The sequence below is a fragment of the Schistocerca americana genome, chromosome 2 (genome assembly GCF_021461395.2).
Source record: "Schistocerca americana isolate TAMUIC-IGC-003095 chromosome 2, iqSchAmer2.1, whole genome shotgun sequence".
NCBI classification, from domain to species: Eukaryota; Metazoa; Arthropoda; class Insecta; order Orthoptera; family Acrididae; genus Schistocerca; species Schistocerca americana.
Genome location: NC_060120.1, coordinates 288,825,733 through 288,849,103, shown reverse-complemented (window position 1 = coordinate 288,849,103; position 23,371 = coordinate 288,825,733). Strand labels below are relative to the sequence as shown.

At 38.1% G+C, this 23,371-nt stretch overlaps 1 protein-coding gene across 1 annotated transcript in view; it reads right to left on the bottom strand.

Annotated features, from left to right (window-relative positions):
* The window catches only part of LOC124593964, a 341,740-nt gene that overhangs the window by 95,190 nt on the left and 223,179 nt on the right, over window positions 1-23,371 (bottom strand). Inside the window, exons 3-4 of the mRNA XM_047132311.1 lie at window positions 10,230-10,359; window positions 8,014-8,117 (exon numbers count right to left, since the gene is read on the bottom strand). Coding sequence (XP_046988267.1) covers window positions 8,014-8,117; window positions 10,230-10,359 — 234 coding nt within the window. The remainder of the gene's footprint in view (window positions 1-8,013; window positions 8,118-10,229; window positions 10,360-23,371) is intronic.

Here is a 23,371-nt window from a genome sequence, read left to right as displayed (position 1 = left end):
AGCTTTACAATGTCAAAACAAAACCATTTTCTGTAAAGCTCTTGTTGTTCTGTAATAATTTTAATTTTATTGGTGTTCTGATTTATGTTAATAACTAGCTGACCCGGCGAACTCTGTTCCGCCTTAAAGCCAATAAATAATCAGATTTTGGATGTTAAGTTCAATTTTTTATTAGGACAAATAAAAATTAAGTATTTTAATGATTCTTTATGTTTTTTGGTGCATAGCTTCCACTCTTCAATTCAGTACCTTGTGATACACGACATTTTTTGTTTTATTATCAGGCGCAAGAACAAACAACGCATATGGTCTTCCGACCCGTGAACATACCACGTATAATTGACCATTTGAAAAATATGGATATTCCAGATTTAAACCACAAACTTTCAATGATTGGCCTTGTGATTTGTTAATGGCCATGGCAAATGCAAGACGGATCGGAAATTGAAGTCTTTTAAACTCAAACGGCACATCGGTTGGGACCATCGGGATCTTCTGAATGAGAACTTCCTCACCCTCAAATTTTCCTTTGAGTATCGTCGCGTAAATAACATTGGTCATCAATTTACTTACCTCAAAACGTTTACCGTTGCACAGTTTTGGTTGGTTTATGTTTCGAAGCATGATTACTACGGAGCCAACTTTTAGGCATAAATTGTGCGGTGGTATGTCAGGCACACCCTAAGAGTTTAACAATTCAATTGGTTAGTTGGTGGCTTCATCTTCATTTGTTACACAGTCAATAGATTTGAATGAATGCATTTTACCAATGATCTCATTCTGAATTATGTTGTTTAGGTCATCTACATCTTTATTCTTAGCCGCTAAAATTGCTCGCTCACTCAACCATTCATTACTTTTGTAGTTAGTAATGATGTTTGGGAATACTTTGTTGATAAGTTCGTCTTTCGATGAGACAAAGTTACAGAAATTATGAGGAAATGAAATCAATCCGCTCGATTCTTCGACAGGTACTCGACCATTACCGATAGTCAGCAGTTGCTCAAAGAAATCTTCAGCAGATGTATCATTAAGCAATGCAACTCTCATGTTTGTTGTCAGTTAAAGTTTCTTCACAAAGCGCCATAGATTCGATGATTTGAGGGAAGCGTTTATTTCATCTGCAGCCATTGATCTTGGAACTACTGGCAGTGTTTGGCGGAATTCGCCAGACAGTAAAATCATTGCTCCTCCAAAACATCTCGAGTCATTGCGTAGATCTTTCAATGTTCGGTTAAGTGCCTCTAATGCACATTTATGAGCCGTTGTGCATTCGTCCCAGATCTTGGATGCTGATAAAACTTCGGCCACTGCTGAGTTTTTTGTAATATTACATGTTGGTTATTCAATAGCTTGAAGATTTAACGGTAATTTTAATGCTGACTGAGCCGTACGGCATCTTTCTAACAATGTGTCTGCTATTCCGGAAGAACCAACTGCAACCGCAATGTTGGATCTCGCACGAACAGTGGCTAAAACTACTGACATGAGGAATGTCTTGCCAGTCCCACCAGGGGCATCCAGGAAATATAAACCACTATTTCCATCATCAATTGCCTTCATTAATGTATCATAAACTTCCTTTTGTTGGGGGTTCAACAGGGGTACATTCGTTTGAACTACTAAATCTAATTTGCGTTTTGTTATTCCATGCCAGATGCGTTTCTGTTATACTACGTTTTATAGCGGCCGAACGGGATAAAAAGTATCCTATGCCTGTCTCCTGGTTCTAAGCTACCTCTCCACCAATTTTCAGCCAAATCGGACCAGCCGTTCTTCAGTTATAAATAGTGTAACTAACACGACTTTCTTTTCTATATATAGATTAAGTATTCATTACACATTTCTGAACGCACGCGTAATAGTTTTCAATCTTTTTTTTAAAAAAATACACATAATAGTTTATTCATCCATTTTAAATAGTTTATGAACGCATGAATAAATGTCAATCATTACTTACAGATTTTGACAAAAAAATGTGACAGCTCCGAAACTAAAGAACTTTTAGGGAAATTAACGCATTTTTCAAGTATTCGTCAATTTTTCATTATTTTTAAGATGTATTCTGCTATTCGGGGTGGAGACAAATCCAACAAATCAAAAACCATGAAAATTTTTATTCGTCAATTTTTCATTATTTTTAAGATGTATTCTTCTATTCGGGGCGGAGACAAATCCAACAAATCAAAAACCATGAAAATTGGTCCAGCAGATCTCAAGTTATAAGTGTTGTAACAAACCCGACTTTGTTTTATATATGTTGTTGTTGTTGTGGTCTTCAGTCCTGAGACTGGTTTGATGCAGCTCTCCATGCTACTCTATCCTGTGCAAGCTTTTTCATCTCCCAGTACCTACTGCAACCTACATCCTTCTGAATCTGCTTAGTGTATTCATCTCTTGGTCTCCCTCTACGATTTTTACCCTCCACGCTGCCCTCCAATACTAAATTGGTGATCCCTTGATGCCTCAGAACATGTCCTACCAACCGATCCCTTCTTCTGGTCAAGTTGTGCCACAAACTTCTCTTCTCCCCAATCCTATTCAATACTTCCTCATTAGTTATGTGATCTACCCATCTAATCTTCAGCATTCTTCTGTAGCACCACATTTCGAAAGCTTCTATTCTCTTCTTGTCCAAACTATTTATCGTCCATGTTTCACTTCCATACATGGCTACACTCCATACGAATACTTTCAGAAATGACTTCCTGACACTTAAATCAATACTGGATGTTAACAAATTTCTCTTCTTCAGAAACGCTTTCCTTGCCATTGCCAGCCTACATTTTATATCCTCTCTACTTCGACCATCATCAGTTATTTTGCTCCCCAAATAGCAAAACTCCTTTACTACTTTAAGTGCCTCATTTCCTAATCTAATTCCCTCAGCATCACCCGACTTAATTAGACTACATTCCATTATCCTTGTTTTGCTTTTGTTGATGTTCATCTTATATCCTCCTTTCAAGACACTGTCCATTCCATTCAACTGCTCTTCCAAGTCCTTTGCTGTCTCTGACAGAATTACAATGTCATCGGCGAACCTCAAAGTTTTTATTTCTTCTCCATGAATTTTAATACCTACCCCGAATTTTTCTTTTGTTTCCTTTACTGCTTGCTCAATATACAGATTGAACAACATCGGGGAGAGGCTACAACCCTGTCTTACTCCCTTCCCAACCACTGCTTCCCTTTCATGTCCCTCGACTCTTGTAACTGCCATCTGGTTTCTGTACAAATTGTAAATAGCCTTTCGCTCCCTGTATTTTACCCCTGCCACCTTCAGAATTTGAAAGAGAGTATTCCAGTCAACATTGTCAAAAGCTTTCTCTAAGTCTACAAATGCTAGAAACGTAGGTTTGCCTTTCCTTAATCTTTCTTCTAAGATAAGTCGTAAGGTCAGTATTGCCTCACGTGTTCCAGTGTTTCTACGGAATCCAAACTGATCTTCCCCGAGGTTGGCTTCTACTAGGTTTTCCATTCGTCTGTAAAGAATTCGTGTTAGTATTTTGCAGCTGTGACTTATTAAGCTGATAGTTCGGTAATTTTCACATCTGTCAACACCTGCTTTCTTTGGGATTGGAATTATTATATTCTTCTTGAAGTCTGAGGGTATTTCGCCTGTTTCATACATCTTGCTCACCAGATGGTAGAGTTTTGTCAGGACTGGCTCTCCCACGGCCGTCAGTAGTTCCAATGGAATATTGTCTACTCCGGGGGCCTTGTTTCGACTCAGGTCTTTCAGTGCTCTGTCAAACTCTTCACGCAGTATCGTATCTCCCATTTCATCTTCATCTACATCCTCTTCCATTTCCATAATATTGTCCTCAAGTACATCGCCCTTGTATAGACCCTCTATATACTCCTTCCACCTTTCTGCTTTCCCTTCTTTGCTTAGAACTGGGTTTCCATCTGAGCTCTTGATATTCATACAAGTCGTTCTCTTATCTCCAAAGGTCTCTTTAATTTTCCTGTAGGCGGTATCTATCTTACCCCTAGTGAGATAGGCCTCTACATCCTTACATTTGTCCTCTAGCCATCCCAGTTTAGCCATTTTGCACTTCCTGTCGATCTCATTTTTGAGACGTTTGTATTCCTTTTTGCCTGTTTCACTTATTGCATTTTTATATTTTCTCCTTTCATCAATTAAATTCAATATTTCTTCTGTTACCCAAGGATTTCTACTAGCCCTCGTCTTTTTACCTACTTGATCCTCTGCTGCCTTCACTACTTCATCCCTCAAAGCTATCCATTCTTCTTCTACTGTATTTATTTCCCCCATTCCTATCAATTGCTCCCTTATGCTCTCCCTGAATCTCTGTACAACCTCTGGTTCTTTCAGTTTATCCAGGTCCCATCTCCTTAAATTCCCACCTTTTTGCAGTTTCTTCAGTTTTAATCTACAGGTCATAACCAATAGATTGTGGTCAGAGTCCACATCTGCCCCTGGAAATGTCTTACAATTTAAAACCTGGTTCCTAAATCTCTGTCTTATCATTATATAATCTATCTGATACCTTTTAGTATCTCCAGGGTTCTTCCATGTATACAACCTTCTTTCATGATTCTTAAACCAAGTGTTAGTTATGATTATGTTGTGCTCTGTGCAAAATTCTACCAGGCGGCTTCCTCTTTCATTTCTGTCCCCCAATCCATATTCACCTACTATGTTTCCTTCTCTCCCTTTTCCTACACTCGAATTCCAGTCACCCATGACTATTAAATTTTCGTCTCCCTTCACAATCTGAATAATTTCTTTTATTTCATCATACATTTCTTCAATTTCTTCGTCATCTGCAGAGCTAGTTGGCATATAAACTTGTACTACTGTAGTAGGTGTGGGCTTCGTATCTATCTTGGCCACAACAATGCGTTCACTATGCTGTTTGTAGTAGCTTACCCGCATTCCTATTTTCCTATTCATTATTAAACCTACTCCTGCATTACCCCTATTTGATTTTGTGTTTATAACCCTGTAATCACCTGACCAGAAGTCTTGTTCCTCCTGCCACCGAACTTCACTAATTCCCACTATATCTAACTTCAACCTATCCATTTCCCTTTTTAAATTTTCTAACCTACCTGCCCGATTATATATATAGATACCAATTTGATTTGTTTTATTGTTTGAGTGAATGAGGAAATAAGTGTGGCATGTACACGACAGGTGAATCTTTACAACAGTATGCAACCGAGAGAGCATGGGAACATGCATTTGCATTGTGTCTGAGCCACACCAGTATGCAACTGAGAGAGCATGGGAACATGCACTTGCATTGTGTCTGAGTCACATACATAGGGGAAATTATGAATTGCGAGTAGCCTGTCTACAGGAACTTCAGAATGGGATTGGTTCGAGGCGGCCACATTGGATTTGGCCAATCAGAAACAAGAAATTTTGCACACATTTAAACTGTGAACAGGATCGCAAGCTCAAATAACGAGGTGTCTGTGTACAGCACTGATAATGGTTGATTGTGTCATCAGTTAGCTCTGAAAAAATGTATTAATCATAATAAATCATGAAATATAAGTGATTGAAAAATTCGAAAGTATTTAAGAATGAAAATAAATTATGATTACGGAAACTCTGGGTTTTTTCTGTGTGCACTCTGACTTTATTTCAAAGAACTAAAATTCCACATTAATTTGCTGTGCAATTGTAATCGAGAACTTCATAACTTGAAAGTACACATTCACAAAGTACAGGGTGTTCGTAAAAGAATGTCCCCATTATAAATTTTAATACTATCATCCATAAGTGTTTTACAGTTCTGGTTGAACATCACAATTAAACTGTAACTCAAACAGTTTTAGATAATGAGTACTGCTTTGTTGTTTTCCCGCTTGTACTACGACATATGCCCCACACACTAAATGGCGATTCCCGAATGTAAAGCATTTCGTGTTCTGCAGTTTGCTAAGAATGAATCCGTAATTTTGGTTCAACATGTGTTTTGCTTAAAGTTTAATTCTGACCCTTATGTTGCAAAAACATCTGCCACATGTGAGGCACAGAAAAGAAGCTCCTGCTTCCATTTCTCTGGACTTGTTGACAGAGCTGTAGGAAGAATTGGATTTTAGGTTGGATGTACACCATGTCACTGAAGGTGCACACATTGAACATTTGTAAGAGAAAATACGTTAGTTTACCATCAATTTCATGTATGATCTGTTTTAGTTCAAACAAGACTGTTATGCTACTGGAACTGGGACATTATTTGATGGACTATGTGCGCATTCAAACCATGGAAAATCATTGTGTATTTTCATTATTTGATTGGTTACTTAAGACTGACCATGCTGTAGGTGAGAAAGATGCATTGCAAACTGTGTATCAAATGGGCTAGATTACAGTTAATCACAGTAATAAGATCGACAACAATAACGTACTGTTAACAGGTGAACGAAAGGATATCTCACTATTATGCATTTTTAAGTACTGGCTTAAGCCTGAATTAGTATTACATACAAAAATAAATAAATTCTTTCCTCTTCCTATTGTTGCAAAAATAATAGCAAACAGGATGGCATAGCCATTTACATTAGGGAAAATATAGATTTTACTAACCTATCTAACTTAACTGGAACAAGTGTCAAAAAGGTCTACAAAATGCAGCTACAAAAATTTTTCAGTTCAGCCTGGATATTGTTATGGTTTACTGATCACCATCTGGAAATTCTGAACTTATATTAAATAAACTGGAGTAATTGTTAAACAATATAAATAAAATAGATTAAGGTTTGATAATATGTGGTGACTTAAACATTGATTTTTCTCACAAAATGTAAAAACAGAGAGACCCTTTTGAACCTTGCTACATCCTAGAATTTGAGGATGAAGTAAAAGTTGTTATCTGAGTAACAGATACTTGCAAAACAGTATACATGGCACTTCACTAAAAGTTCTCAGTGCAGGCTTTAGTAACCATCTTTCTGAAATATTAAGCTCGAAAATAAAAGGCTGTATTACTAACAACATATCTATAAGAACCACATGTAGAAGCAATAGTCAAGATAACATAAGCAGCTTCAACAGCTTAATTAAAAATGGTGGACAGGTTTAAAAATTAATGACATAAAACAAAAATTCAACACCCTCATTGATATAGTAACCCATTTCTTTCTAACTGCATTTCCACAAAGAATTGTGACCATGAGGGGGAATTCTAGAACAAACAGTTGGATCTCAAGGGGAAAAACAGTTTCATGCCAGATGAGGAGACTACTTCACAAAATATGTAACTTGCAACATTCTTTGCCCAAATTACATGTATAATATAAAAAAGACTCTAAAATAGAATAGTCCCATTGAACTCTAATGTGCATAATATTTATTTGTTTGGAATCACATAGTATAGGTTATTGTAAGATCAAGAGATAAGTTGTTTGCAGTATTCATTTATTGTGGACCAGTTCCTGTCATCCACCTGCTTCTATCCTCTTCCTTGCATCACACATCCCAACACACTCCCACAAACAGCATTACAGTGTCTTCTCTCTCCCATACCCTGCTAGCCTCCACCTCCACCCCTCACCCTGCCCCATGTCCCTTCTGTATCCCCATTAACCACCCTAGTTTAGACCACTACTCATCCTATTGGGGCTACAGTGCCCAGAGATGACCAGTCATGTGTGCTCTGTACATGTATGAATATTTATATGTATATGTGTTTTTTCTTTATCTCATGAAGGGTTTGATCAGACAGCTAAACCAACAGTCTACTTTTAAAAGTGCCTGCCCACTGCTCAGTGTTTTTTCTAAGTGCTGAGTAGCAATCTATCTTAATTCACATTGTCATGAATATATGTCATGGCTTACAAAAAATATTGTTAACAAGCTTGCAGACCAGATAATTTATTAGGATAGGACTTTCCTGTTTAAAAAAAGGAGGGGGAGGCTAAAATGGCTATCGAATGACAAGTGCAAATTTTTAAAATCCCAGCTTTACTATTCATTACTACGATCAACACTACACCAAAATGCAGCACTCCCATTTGAAACATACTTACTGCTTCCAGAAATCTATGAAGGAATTCGCTTCAACATGTCCTAATTTTTCACCTCCAGCAGCAATGAAAAGTGGAACTTTCCAGTACAGTGGGCAGTCACATGCCTAAAAACATAAGCATATATTATTTCATGCAAGATTCATACATATGCACTGCATAATTTTTCCTCACACAGGGAATCAGGAAAATGAAATAAATGAACAACTCATGTTAAAACATTTAACCATGTGTCACATACAAGTATTTTCTAATTTTGCAGTATATTCATCTCAATTAAATTTATACTGTAGTACCTTCAATTATTCCATCCATTTCTTTTCCAGTTTATCAAAAACTCTAACGTGCAGCTTAAAGTTTTTCATTTCATTGTTAATGCCCAGTAAACAAAATATTTAACGTCACAATACATATACATGCTGAGCATAGGCCGTAAATGAACATCAGGCAGAAGGCCACTCATGACAGTGATTGTTTTACAATTACTTGTCAATATTGTTGATTTTTAGCTGAGAATGTGACTAAAAGCAACATCTTTTTTAATGAACGGCTACATAAAAATTTAAAATGAATAGATTCCTTTACTTAACGTTCAGAATAGAATTTGTACATTTATTTACACAAAGCTGCAAGCATTTACTCTTTTGAATTTTTAATGATATTTAAGATCATTAAAATGATACCTAAACTGCAAGAGCAGAATGTCCAAAGCACACACTATTTTGGAGAAATACCACACTTCAAGTACCAGGTAATGCAACACAGTTTAACGATGCATATTGCTATTCATTCCCTCACTAAATTACTTGAAAAGGAAATTCCTTTATCGGTCTTTTCTCCGCAAAATTTATTATTGGCATGTGTAAGTATGGTACATAGTATCTTCATCAGGAGCTTATTGACCTCTTGGCAGGATAAGTTGGATGGTGGGGCTGGCAGCTCAATGCCTCCTGAGTTGCCTGTGTTTTGTGCAGAAAGCAAAATATAACTGTTGATGGTAATGAAAGTTACTACAGTTGTACAGGTCAGATTGCTGGGCTAAAACATAATAGGCCTTAAGTGAATATAAACAATCGAAATTATGTTCTATAAAATTAAGCAAAATGCATCCATATCCTGTAAGTCTCCTCTCCTGATCATTTGGCAGAGAACAGTCCAGTCATCTGGTAAGCTAAGGATACAGTCTCAAGTCTCCCTTATACAAAAGGAGAGGGCTGGACATTTTCTGCTGAAATATCAGCAGAGGAGTCTTACTGGATATGGCTCCATTTGCATAATTTTATGGATAAAGCATTATACTATGAAAACATGAAGAGTTACACCTGAAATGATGTTCCTCATATCTGTGTAAAACTAAAACGGGCGTACAAGGGGAGGTAGGTGCATTGCTAACAACATAAAACATGTCACTGCAGAATAAAACTAAATGGAACCAAGATGTTTCACAAATGTAGCAGACAGGGATTCCAAAACAAATTCAACATTACATTGCTTTATGAAGAAGATCTGTGAGAACACTGGGGACAAGGTGGTGAAATCAAACAAAACTTCTGCAACCTAAACCTGGAAAGACTAAATAATAAGTTATAGTTTATTATTAATGACATTTCATTTTGAAAATAGCATACAAATCATTTGCGTCAGTTATGCCTCTCTATCATATGTTATGATTTACTGAAACATATCCACAGAGCTGGGATATGCAGAAAATGATAATAAATGAAGCAAAGAAATGATGCTATGTTTTTCATAACAGTGGAAGATGGCCTAGTTTTCAGCCTTTCTCTAAAATCATCTCCACTGACTGCTGGAATCCAATAAAATTTATTCCTTTTCTGATCCAGCCACTAGTTACGAAAGAAAGATGATGCTAATTGATCTCCTCCAGACTGCACTTCTGCCATACTTTAGTAATAACACAGTGATGTACAGCAACATGCTGTACAAAATGGTACCTCCCCCCCCCCCCCCCTGCCATCACCAATGAACCAAACATTGTTCCCTACACACTTCTCTCTCTCTCTCTCTCTCTCTCTCTCTCTCTCTCTCTCTCTCTCTCTCTCTCTCTCCTCCCCCCTCTTTACAATGATTTAGAGAGTACACTTCTATCTGGATTACAAGACTACTATTCTCATTAGCATGAATGGAAATGGAGCATCTAACATACTCTGAAAACCACAAGGAACCACATCTTTTAAAACTAGTGGAAAGACACTCACCTTGGTGATAACTGCAAAATTTTCTTGGGATACCTGCTGCCCAGGAAACTGTTGAAATGCAGCAGATATTTTTTGAACTACAGCATCCAAATTTTGTTCACTGCTTGGCTTCCCTTTGGGGAAATAAAACCTGAACAAGAAACACATAGATAATTAGTCATTTTTATAAAGCAAAAATATGTTGACAAAATTTTTCAATATTTATCTTAGGAGTTTTGAAAAACATTGATGCACCAAAGTTTGGAGAAATAAGTTGTTTGTTGCTGAGCTCATTCTGTCATTTGGGTCAATGTGATTTACAAATGACAATGCGTGAAGAACATTAATGGATAAAATTTGGAGTAGAACACAGTTGTGAATGAGAAGAATTTACAAATCACAGAATGTGACTGTTGTCTTTTATGTCACTTCATTCTCCTCACTTACTGAAAGTTAGAGACAATTTTTCCACAGTAGGATATCATGTCCCAGGCATGTCTGCCTACCCCTGAGTAGGTACCTAGTAGTAAAATACCATTTTCCAGACATGTCTGCTACATCAGAATATGTACCTGGTTTGAGAAACTAACTTCTTATCAGATTCATCTTGAGGTGAATTTCCTTTGTGGAATGCTCACTTCTTGTGTCTAAACTTGCTTTAATAATAAATATGTTTTGAAGCATTCTGCTTGGGAACAAAGCAAAGTGTGTTTTGCTCAAGGCATGATCTATAATTCTTTTATTTCTTCACATACATAATGCATAGTTTATTTTGTTTAGTTATTAGACCCAAAATAGTGCTGATCACCACATCTTTCCATATAGTAACTATCGGACAATTACTAGCTGCAAAATTAAGCTGAAGAGTTTTATAACTTCTCTTGGATTGAATACAATTACGGGGAACAAAACTGTTCTGACTTGTTGTAAAGAGGTACATGCACATCCTCCCCCCACCCCCTTAACAGTAGTATTTTCTGTATAATGTATAGTATAAGTAAATTACACAGTTTGTACAAAATATCCATTAGGAATGTCTAATCACTGTAGTACACAGAGTTTCAGTTGAGCATACAGTCTGCAGCACTGTCCCCAGAACTGATCATGGTCCTCTGGTTCTGGGTCAAGTGGAGGGACTGAGCCAGAGACTTCGAACGTTCTGTGACCAGCTGGGCTGTGACTTCTTGGTCTTGCACTGTACAGTTGAGAACTGAAGGGTCCCCCTAAATGGGTCAGGTGTGCACTACGCATCAGAGACTGCCACTCAGATAGCTGACTGTGTTGGGGTGCTCGCAAGGGTTTTTCAGATTAGGTGACTCTCCATCCAATCAACATGACAATATCCGTAGGAAACCTAGAAGATCAGAGTAACATTGAAAGAAATATCTCTCACAGATGAGAGTATTAAAATCCTAATGGTTAACTGCCAAAGCATCGCAACAAAGTACCGGAGTCTGAATCACTCCTGAAAAACACTGAAGTTCACATAATACTAGGTACAAGAAGCTGGTTGAAACCTGAAATCGATAGCAGTGAGATTTTGGGCAACAATTTAAGTGCATAGTGAAAGGATAGGCCGTAGACAAAAATCTCAAATCAATCAAGATAGAAACTGAAGCTGCATCTGAGATTGTTTGGGCAAGACTCAGTATCAGAGGTGAGCATAAAATGACCAGACTCATCTCCTAATGTAACTGAAAACTTTAGAGAAAACCCCAGTTCACTTGTACTTAAGTTCCCCAATCATACTGTAATCATTGGTGGAAAGTTTAATCATCCAACAATTAATTGGGAAAATTAGCTTTGTTAGTGGTGGATGAGGTAAGATATTCTATAGAACATTACTAAATGCCTTCTCTGAAAACTACCAAGAACAGATAGTCTGGAACATCACTCATGATGGAAATATATTGGGTCAAATGACAACAAATAGACCTGACCTCTTTGAAGATGTCCACATCAAAAGCGGTATCAGTGATTATGACATGTTTGTGGCAGCAATGATTACCAAAGTACAAAGGATAACTAAAGCAAGTAGAAAGATGTGTATATTAGTAATCTAGATTTAAAAAAAATAGTAGTGTCATATCTCAATGAGGAACTTGAAATTTTCAGCACAGGGCAGGAACATGTAGAGGAACTATGGCTCAAGATTAAAAGAATAATTGACCATGCACTGGATAGATATGTACCATGTAGAACAGTTCATAATGGGAGGCACTGTAAAGAAACTTCTAAAGAGACAGATATCTCCGTAACAGGTGTAAAACAAAGCACATGGGTACAGACAGAGAGATGCTGAATGAAACACATTTGACTGTCAAGGGAGCAATGAGTGAACCTTCAATAACTACCACAGTAGAATACTATCAAATGATGTTTCTGGTCATATGTAAAGGCCATTAGTGGCACCAAAACTAGTGTAAAGTCGCCAGCGAACGAGATAGGAAATGAAACTGATGGTAGCAAAGCAAAAGCTGAAATCCTTAACTCCATTTTCAAATGTTATTATACAAACAAAACCCAAGAGAATTGCCTCAATTTAATCTTTGTACCACTGAAAAGACGAGTGAAATAAGTATTAGTATCAGTGGCATTGAGAAACAGCTGAAATCATTAAAACTGCTGAAATTGTTAAAATTGAACAGAGCTCCAAGGCCCGATGGAATCCCTGCCAGATTCTAAACCAAATTTGTGGCTTAGTTAGCCCCTTTTCTAACTATAACCTATCACAGATCCCTCAAACACAAAATCATGCCCAGTTCTTGGAAAATGCACAGGTCATACCCGCCAACAAGATGGGTAGTAAAACCGATCCACAAAACTACCATGCAATATCATTGACCTCAATTTGTTGCAGAATCATAGAACATATACCAAGCTGAAACACAATGATATATCTCGAACAGAAAGATGTTCACCACGTCAACCAGTATGGGTTCTGAAAACATCGATTATGTGAAACCCAACTCACACTTTTCTCACATGACATACTGAAAGCTTTGGATCATGGCAGTCAGATAGATGCAGTATTTCTTGATTTCACAAAAGCATTTGACTCTGTACTACACCTACACTTATTGTCAAAAGTACAATCATACGGGGTAGCAGGGGAAATTTGTGTCTGGACTGAAGACTTTTTGGTAGGGAGGACGCAGCATGTTACCTCGGATGGAGAGTCATCATCAGATGTAGAAGTAGCTTCAGGTGTGCCCCAGGGAAGTGTGTGGGACCCTTGCTGTTTATGCTGTATATTTATCTCCCTACAGATACTAATAGTAACCTCAGACTTCTCACATATGATGCAGTTATCTATGATGAAGTACTGTCTGAAAAAAGCTGCATAAACGTACACTCAGATCTTGATAAGGTTTAAAAGTGGTGCAGAGACTGGCAAATACTTTTAAATGTTCAAAAATGTACAACTGTGCACTTTATAAAACGAAAAATTCTGTATCTTGTTGTTGTGGTCTTCAGTACAGAGACTGGTTTGATGCAGCTCTCCATGCTACTCTATCCTGTGCAAGCTTCTTCATCTCCCAGTACCTACTGCAACCTACATCCTTCTAAATCGGCTCTGCTTAGAGTATTCATCTCTTGGTCACCCTCTACGATTTTTACCCTCCACACTGCCCTCCAATACTAAATTGGTGATCCCATGATGCCTCAGAACATGTCCTACCGACCGATCCCTTCGTCTAGTCAAGGTGTGCCACAAATTTCTCTTCTCCCTAATTCTATTCAATAACTCCTCATTAGTTATGTGATCTACCCATCTAATCTTCAGCATTACTCTGTAGCACCACATTTTGAAAGCTTCTATTCTCTTCTTGTCCAAACTATTTATCGTCCACGTTTCACTTCCATACATGGCAATGCTCCATACAAATACTTTCAGAAACGACTTCCTGACAGTTAAATCTATACTCGATGTTAACAAATTTCTCTTCTTCAGAAACATTTTCCTTGCCATTGCCAGTCTACATTTTATATCCTCTCTACTTTGACCATCATCAGTTATTTTATTCCCCAAATACCAAAACTCATTTACTACTTTAAGCATCTCATTTCCTAATCTAATACCCTCAGCATCACCCGATTTAATTTGACTACATTCCATTATCCTTATTTTGCTTTTGTTGATCTTCATCTTATATCCTCCTTTCAAGACACTGTCCATTCTGTTCAGCTGCTCTTCCAGGTCCTTTGCTGTCTCTGACAGAATTACAATGTCATTGGCAAACCTCAAAGTTTTTATTTCTTCTCCATGGATTTTAGTTCCTACTCCAAATTTTTCTTTTGTTTCCTTTACTGCTTGCTCAATATACAGATTGAATAACATTGGGGACAGGCTACAACCCTGTCTCATTCCCTTCCCAACCACTGCTTCCCTTTCATGCCCCTCGAGCCTTATAACTGCCATCTGGGTTCTGTACAAATTGTAAATAGCCTTTCGCTCCCTGTATTTTACCCCTGCCACTTTCAGCATTTGAAACAGAGTATTCCAGTCAACAGTCAAAAGCTTTCTCTAAGTCTGCAAATGCTAGAAACCTAGAAACATAGGTTTGCCTCTCCTTAATCTATTTTCTAAGATAAGTTGTAGGGTCAGTATTGCCTCATGTGTCCCAACATTTCTACGGAATCCAAACTGATCTTCCCCAGGGTCGGCTTCTACTAGTTTTTCCATTTGTCTGTAAAGAATTCGTGTTAGTATTTTGCAGCCATGGCTTATTAAACTGATAGTTTGGTAATTTTCTCATCTGTCAACACCTGCTTTCTTAGGGATTGGAATTATTATATTCTTCTTGAAGTCTGAGGGTATTTCGCCTGTCTCGTACATCTTGCTCACCACATGGTAGAGTTTTGTCAGGGCTGGCTCTCCCAAGGCTATCAGTAGTTCTAATGGAATGTTGTCTACTTCCAGGGCCTTGTTTCAGCTTAGGTTTTTCAGTACTCTGTCAAACCCTTCACGCAGTATCATATCTCCCAATTCATCTTCATCTATATCCTCTTCCATTTCCATAATATTGTCCTCAAGTACATCGCCCTTGCACAAACCCTCTATATACTCCTTTCACCTTTCTGCTTTCTCTTCTTTGCTTAGAACTGGGTTTCCATCTGAGCTCTTAATATTCATACAAGTGGTTCTCTTTTCTCCAAAAGTCTCTTTAACTTTCCTGTAGGCAGTATCTATCTTATCCCTAGTGAGATAAGCTTCTACATCCTTACATTTGCCCTCTAGCCATCCCAGCTTAGCCATTTTGCACTTCCTGTCGATCTCATTATTTAGACATTTGTATTCGTTTTTGCCTACTTCATTAATTGCATTTTTATATTTTCTCTTTTCATCAATTAAATTCAATATATCTTCTGTTACCCAAGGATTTCTACTAGCCCTCTTCTTTTTATCTACTCGATCCTCTGCTGCCTTCACTATTTCATCCCTCAAAGCTACCCAATCTTCTTTTACTGTATTTCTTTCCTCCATTCCTGTCAATCATTCCCTAATGTTCTCCCTGAAACTCTCTACAACCTCTGGTTCTGTCAGTTTATCCAGATCCCATCTCCTTAAATTCCCACCTTTTTGCAGTTTCTTCAGTTTTTATCTACAGTTCATAACCAATAGATTGTGGTCAGAGTCCACATCTGCCCCTGGAAATGTCTTACAATTTAAAACCTGGTCCCTAAATCTCTGTCTTACCATTATATAATCTATCTGGAACCTTCGAGTATGTCCAAGCCTCTTCCATGTATACAACCTTCTTTTATGATTCTTGAACCAAGCTATGATTAAGTTACACTCTGTGCAAAAATTCTACCAGGCGGCTTCCTCTTTCATTTCTTACCCCCATTCCATATTCACCTACTACGTTTTCATCTCTTCCTTTTCCTACTATCGAATTCCAGTCACCCATGACTATTAAATTTTCGTCTCCATTCACTGTCTGAATAATTTCTTTTATCTCATCATACATTTCATCAATCTCTTCGTTATCTGTGGAGCTAGTTGGCATATAAACTTGTACTACTGCGGTAGGCGTGGGTTTTGTGTCTATCTTGGCCAAAATAATGCGTTCACTATGCTGTTTGTAGTAGCTTACCCGCACTCCTATTTTTTATTCATTATTAAACCTACTCCTGCATTACCCCTATTTGATTTTCTATTTATATCCCTGTATTCGCCTGATCAGAAGTCTTGTTCCTTCTACCACCAAACTTCACTAATTCCCACTACATCTAACTTTAACCTATCCATTTCCATTTTTAAATTTTCTAACCTACCTGCCTGATTAAGGGATCTGACATTCCACACTCCGATCCGTAGAACGCCCGTTTTCTTTCTCCTGATAACGATATACTCCTGAGTAGTCCCCACACGGAGATCCGGAATTTTTTACCCAAGAGGACGCCATCATCATTTAACCATACAGTAAAGCTGCATGCCCTCGGGAAAAATTATGGCTGTAGTTTCCCCTTGCTTTCAGTTGTTCGCAGTACTAGCACAGAAAGGCCATTTTGGCTAGTGTTACAAGGCCAGATCAGTCAATCATCCAGACTGTTACCCCTGCAACTACTGAACAGGCTGCTGCTCCTCTTCAGGAACCACACGTCTGTCTGGCCTCTCAACAAATACCCCTCCGTTGTGGTTGTACCTACGGCACGGCTATCTGTACCGCTGAGCCACGCAAACCTCCCCACCAATGTCAAGGTTCATGGTTCTTAAGATCATAATATCAATGACTCACTGCTGGAATTGGTATACTCATACAAATACCTAGCTGTAACACTTTGTAGGGATATGAAATGAAATCTTCACATAGGCTCAGTCGTGAGTGAAGTAGATGGTATATTCAATTGATTGGTAGAATACTGGGGAAGTGCAGTCAGTCTGCAAAAGAGATTGCTTACAAGTCACTCATGTGACTGGTTCTAAAGTATTGCTCAAGTGTGTGGGACCCGACCAGTACCAAATAGGAATAACAGGGCATATTGAACATATACAGAGAATGGCAGTATGAATGGTCATAGATTTGTATGGGGCAGTATGAATGGTCACAGATTTGTTTGATCCATAGGAGAGTGCCACAGAGATGGTGAGGGAACTGAACTGATTCACTCTTTGAAAACAGATGTAAACTATCCCAAGAAAGTTTATTAACAAAGTTTTGAGAAATGACTTTAACTGATGACTCTAGGACTATACTACAACCCCCTATGTATCGCTCATATAGGGATTGTGAGGGATAAGATTAGAATAATTACAGCATGGAAAGAGACATTCACACAATCATTCTTCCTGTGCTCCATATGCGAATGGGTTGGGAAGAAATCCTAATAACTGGTACAATTGTATGTACCCTCCACAACGCACTTCACGGAGGTATACAGAGTACAGATACAGTTGTAATAAATTCATAAATTTATCTTGCAATTTTAGTTATTTATGAAGAAAAGTTGTTAAATATGAATTGAATTTCAGAAAAACAGGATTCTGTGTGATTTCTAAAATGACAGATTATCACAAAGTACGGCTCACAGTGTCATAATGGCATGTATTAAATATGAAGTAAATGTGATAATGACAAACCTAGACTTCAGGTTACTTTGTAGACCAGTCTATAACCTAACCAAGATTGCATACCCACATCCTTAATCATTAACAACCCTTGTTCCAACCTAACTTGGATCTTTAGCTGTACCACTAATTAGTTCTGAACCACAATCCACGTTTTGGAAGGCTTGGGGTGTGGCGCAGTATCACACTTGAATCACAGTACTGTTTGTTAATTTTCTACATTCTCTGCAAAGTCTCTACCCTAGGTAGTTTTAAAAATTCCTTTCCATGCATAGTTGATAACAAACTCATGCAGAAACCACTTCAACACCTCAGAATTCATACACTTAAATTTAGTCCTCAATGTTATTTGTGCCCTCATTGCCCAAGACACAACGGATTGTAGGGGGGAAGGAGAGGGTTATTGTGAAGTAAAAATTTTTACAGAAAGTCATCCAACATTATAAAGTCAGGAATCTAAAATCTTCAGCAATTCAAAAATAAACTAAAAATATATATTATTAGACATCCCATTTATAAAGTACATTAGCTGAATATTATGACCTACACTTATAGATCCTTCTTTGGTTTTGCAGGAAACAATGTTCACAGTAAATAACCCTCCATTACACAATATATAACTACTGTCGCACTGAAAGATCTAACTCACAACAAGGAACTTGTAGCAGACAAAATACCTTCAGAATGATTGATAACATGACAAAATTGTGTGACATGGTATGCAGGATATACAAGACAGGCAAAATATCCACAGACTTCAATAAGAAAGTAATGATTCTGACACTTATTTTAGAAGATAGACTGAAGAAAGACATCCTACATTTACAGCATTTGTAGTGTTAGAGAAAGCTTTTGACAATGTTGACTGGAACACATTCTTTGAAAGTTATGGGGACTAAAATAGACAGAGTGGAAGGTTATTTACAACTCGTACAGAAACCAGACTGCAGTTAAAAGAATCAACAGACATGAAAGGGAAGTACTAGTTGGGAAGGGGGTAAGGGGGTGAGACACAGGTGTAGCCCCCCCCCCCCCCACATTATTCAGTTGGGAAGGGAGTGAGACAGAGTTGTAGCTGCCCCCCCCCCCCTCCCCCCACATACACAAACATGCGTTATTCAGTTGACTGAGCATGTAGCAAAAGCAAATAAAGGGAAATTCTGAGGGGAAGAAGAAGCAAAACTTTTAAGTTTGTTCTTGGCACTGTAATTTCGTTAGAGACAGCAAATGATTTGGAAGAGGAATTGAACAGAGTGGATAGTGAATAAAGGTTATCAAATGAGTATCAACAACAATAAAACTAACTTAACAGAATTTAGTCAAACCCAATCAGGTTATGCTAAGGGAATTTGGCTAAGAATGAAACACTGAAAGTAATAGGTGAGTTTCACTGTTTTGGAAGAAAAATATCTACATCTACATCTAAACAGATAGTCCACAAAGCCACCATATGGAGCATTGCAGAGGGTACCCTGAACCACTACTAGTCATTTTCCTTCCTGTTGCACTTGCAAACAGAGTGTGGGAAAAACGACTATCTATATGCCTCCATATGAGCATTAATATCTCACATCTTATCCTGGTGGTCCTTCCGTGCAATGTATGTTGTCAGCAGTAGAATCATTCAGCAGTCAGCTTCAAATGCCGGTTCTCTATATTTTCTCAATAGTGTTGCTTGAAAAGAACACTGCCTTCCCTCCAAAGATTCCCATTTGAGTTTCCGAAGCATCTCTGTTACATGTTGTTCGAATACAATGGTAACAAATCTAGCAGCCTGCCTCTGAACTGCTTCAGTGTCCTCCTTCTATCCAACCTGGTACAGATCCCAAACACTCAAGCAGGTTTCAAGAATACATCACACTGGTGTCCTACATGTGGTCTCCTTTACAGATTAGCCACACTTTCCTAAAAGTCTCCCAATAGATCGAAGTTGACCATTCACCTTCCCTAATGCAGTCCTCACATGCTTGTTCCATTTCATATTGCTTTGCAATGCTATGCCCAAATATTTGAATATGTTACCATGTTAAGAAGTACTCAACTAATGCTGTGTCTCAACATTACATGTTTGATCTTCCTACTCATCTTCATTGACTTACATTTTCCCTTATTTAGAGCTAGCTGCCATTCATCACACCAACCAGAAATGTTGTCCAAGTCATCTTGTGCTGACCTACAAACACTTAACTTTGACACCTTACCACACACCACAGCATCATCAGCAAACAACTGCAGATTGCTGCCCACTCCATCCACCAAATCATTATGTATACATCGAACAACAGCGGTACTATTGTACTTCCCTGAGGCAATCCTGATGACATGTTTGTCTCTGATGAACGCTCGCCATCAAGCCAAACATAGTGGGTTCTATTACTTAAGAAGTCTCCGAGCCACTTGTGTATCTGTGAACTCATTCCATATGCTTGTACCATCGTGAACAGCCTACAGTGGGGCACTGTGTCAAATGCTTTCCAGAAATCTAGAAATATGGAGTCTGCTTGTTGCCCTTCATCCATCATTCGCAGTATATCATGTGAGAAAAGGACAAGTTGAGTTTCAAATAAGTAATGCTTTCTAAAACCATGCTGATTCATGTACAGTCTCAAGAAAGTTTATTATATTTGAACTGAGAATATGTTCAGGGATTCTGCAGCAAACCTAAGTTAGGGATATTGGTCTGTAATTTTGTGGATCCATTCTTTGGCCCTTCTATTATACAAGAGTCACCTGAGCTTTTGTCCAGTCGCTTGGGACTTTGTGCTGGGTGAGAGATTCATGATAAATGCAAGCTAGGTAACGGGCCAATGCCTCTTTGTAAAACCGAATTGGAATTCCATCTGGCCCTGGTGACTTATTTGTTTTCATATCTTTCAGTTGTTTCTCTACACCAGGGATGTTTATTACTATGTCGTCCATACAGAGGTCTGTCTGCCAGTCAAACGATGGTAAGTTTATATGATTCTCCTGCATGAACAATTTCTTGAACATGAAATTTAAAATTTCTGCTTTTATTTTCCTGTTTTTAACTGCCACATTGCACAGGTCAACATGAAACTGAATGGAAGCCTTAGATCCGTTCAGCAATTTTACATAGAACCAGAATTATTTTGGGTTCTCTGCCAGCTCTTTTGCTAACGAATAACAGAGATAGTTGTTGTATCCTTTGCACAGAGATCTTTCCACAGATTTACGAATCTCTGCTAACCTTTGCTAGTCATCATTTGCGTGTTCTCTTTTGAACCGAGAGTGCAACAGCCTCTGTTTCCTCAGAATCTTTAAATTTCATTATTAAACCATGGTGGGTCTTTTCCATCCTTTATCCCCTTACCCATAACTCTCCAGACCACGAGTTACGATCTGCTTGAACTTTGCCTGTAATCCCCCTATGTCCATCTTACTGGAAGTAAGTGGTGTCGGTTCACTCTGTAAGTGAAATGCTAACAACTGCTTTACACCGCTATCTAGCAGATACACTTTCCTAGCCTTCTTGACTGATTTACTAAATTTCATAATCATAGTTGCTATAATGACATCATGTTCACTAACTTCCATTTCTATACTCACATTGTTGATAAGATCTGTCCTGTTTGTAGCTACAATGTCTAAGAAATTTCCATTGTGTGTAGGCTGCCGAGCTAGCTACTCAAGACATTTTTTAGAAAACATCTTTAACAGTATTTCATACAACTGTCTGTATGTGATGTTTAAAGCTTTTCCAGCATACTGATTGTTCCTGGAACAACTGTCTGTATGTATGCCCTACAATGAATCCTCAGACATCCCAGTCTATACTCGATTGGTTAAAGTTTCCTCCAACTAGTATTGCATGATCTGGGTATTTATGCACTACTGACTATAGACTTTCTTTGAATGACTCTAGACCTGTCACAGCAGAATAGGGTGGCCGGAAAAAACATCCAACAATTAACTTGGTTTCACCTACACCTGTGACACGCGACCAGGTAACTTCAATGTCACACTTCACTTCGAGCTCAATAGAGACAGTACTTTAATCAAATGCAATGAACACTCCTCCTCCTATGGCCTCTAATTTGTCTTTCAAATATACGTTCCATGACTTGCTAAATATTTCAGAGCTTTCCACTTGACAACTGACAATCGCAAAAACAGAAAACATATAAAATGTAGCCTGCTAGAAAAAATTCTTCTGAGAAATGGACACTTGTTAACACCGAAAATAAATTTAAGTGTTGGAAAGTCTTTTCTGAAAGTATCTGTCTGGAGAGTAGCAGTGTACGGAAGTGAAACATGGATACATGGATGCTAAACCTTTCAGACAACAGGAGAAAAGTGGCTTTCGAAATGTGGTACAAAGGAAGAATGCTGAAGGTTAGATGTGTACGTCAGATAATTATTGAAGAAGTACTAATTCTCTGGTTGACAGGACACGCCCTGAAGCATAAAAGAATCATAAATTTGGTAATGGTTGTAAATGAGTGTGTGTGGCGGGGAGGGGGGGTGTTAAAAATTGTAGAGGAAGTGCACGACTTGGATAAAGCAAATAGGTTCAAATGGATGAAGGTAACAGCAGCTATGCAAAAGTGAAAAGGCATTCACAGACTGGTCTACTACGAAAAGCTGTATGAAATCAGTTTTTGGACTGAAGACAACAATAACAATAACAACTACTGCTGCTGTTTTCAACAAGTCAGTAAATTCATATCACTGTGAAGTAAATTTTACAAATGGCAAAGCAAGTAAGAAATATAAATAGAAATGAAACATTGTTGTTGATAATTATGAAAGACTAATTTGCTGTTGCAGAGAAGTAAACTTGTAGGAAGAACATTAGGAAGATGTTTACAACCAGCATGTTTGTTAATGTTGACACACTGATTCATTTTATATCCCTGAAGATTCTCCTTCATAAGATGGGATCTAAGGAACATACCACATGAAGGTATCAGGTGGTTATAATTAAAGTGCAGCTATTTACAGAGGTCCATTGTGGACTATAATTATTGTATAGCACTGAAACTTGGTAGATATGCTAATGCATTAATGCAGAACCGATTTATACTGGAAAATGAATTAGTCCCAATTGTGGCCACCAAGTGTAAATCTGGTGCTGTACACTGTTTGTTCAACAGTATAACATCCACGCTGCCATTAGCCATGCCATAACGCGAGTAAACCATATGGCTATCAAGAAAAGAGACTGTGCACTGTTAAAGAAACTGTTTTATGTAAATGGCAGCAATTACAGAGCTGCACTGGCAGAAAATCACCAAACTGCAAGGTCTAAGAAGAGGCCCATTGTCAAGAAATGGTTTAAAGAAGATGATAATGGAATTCAAAATCACAACTGAGCTTGGTATGGCTAAAGTGGAAGTTACTGACAAGGTAGCTGTTGCTGTAATTCACCATGCAGCACATGCAAGTCCAAGTACCAATGCAGTGCTACGAGAACTGTCCATCATGTGGTCAACAGGACGGGAAGTCTTGTAGTCTATTTTACACTGGCACCAACACAAGATCCAGACAGTGCAGCAACTGACACTTCATAATATGCAGCAACATTCTGAATTTGGTTTCTAGCACAGATCAAAGTTGATGACATGTG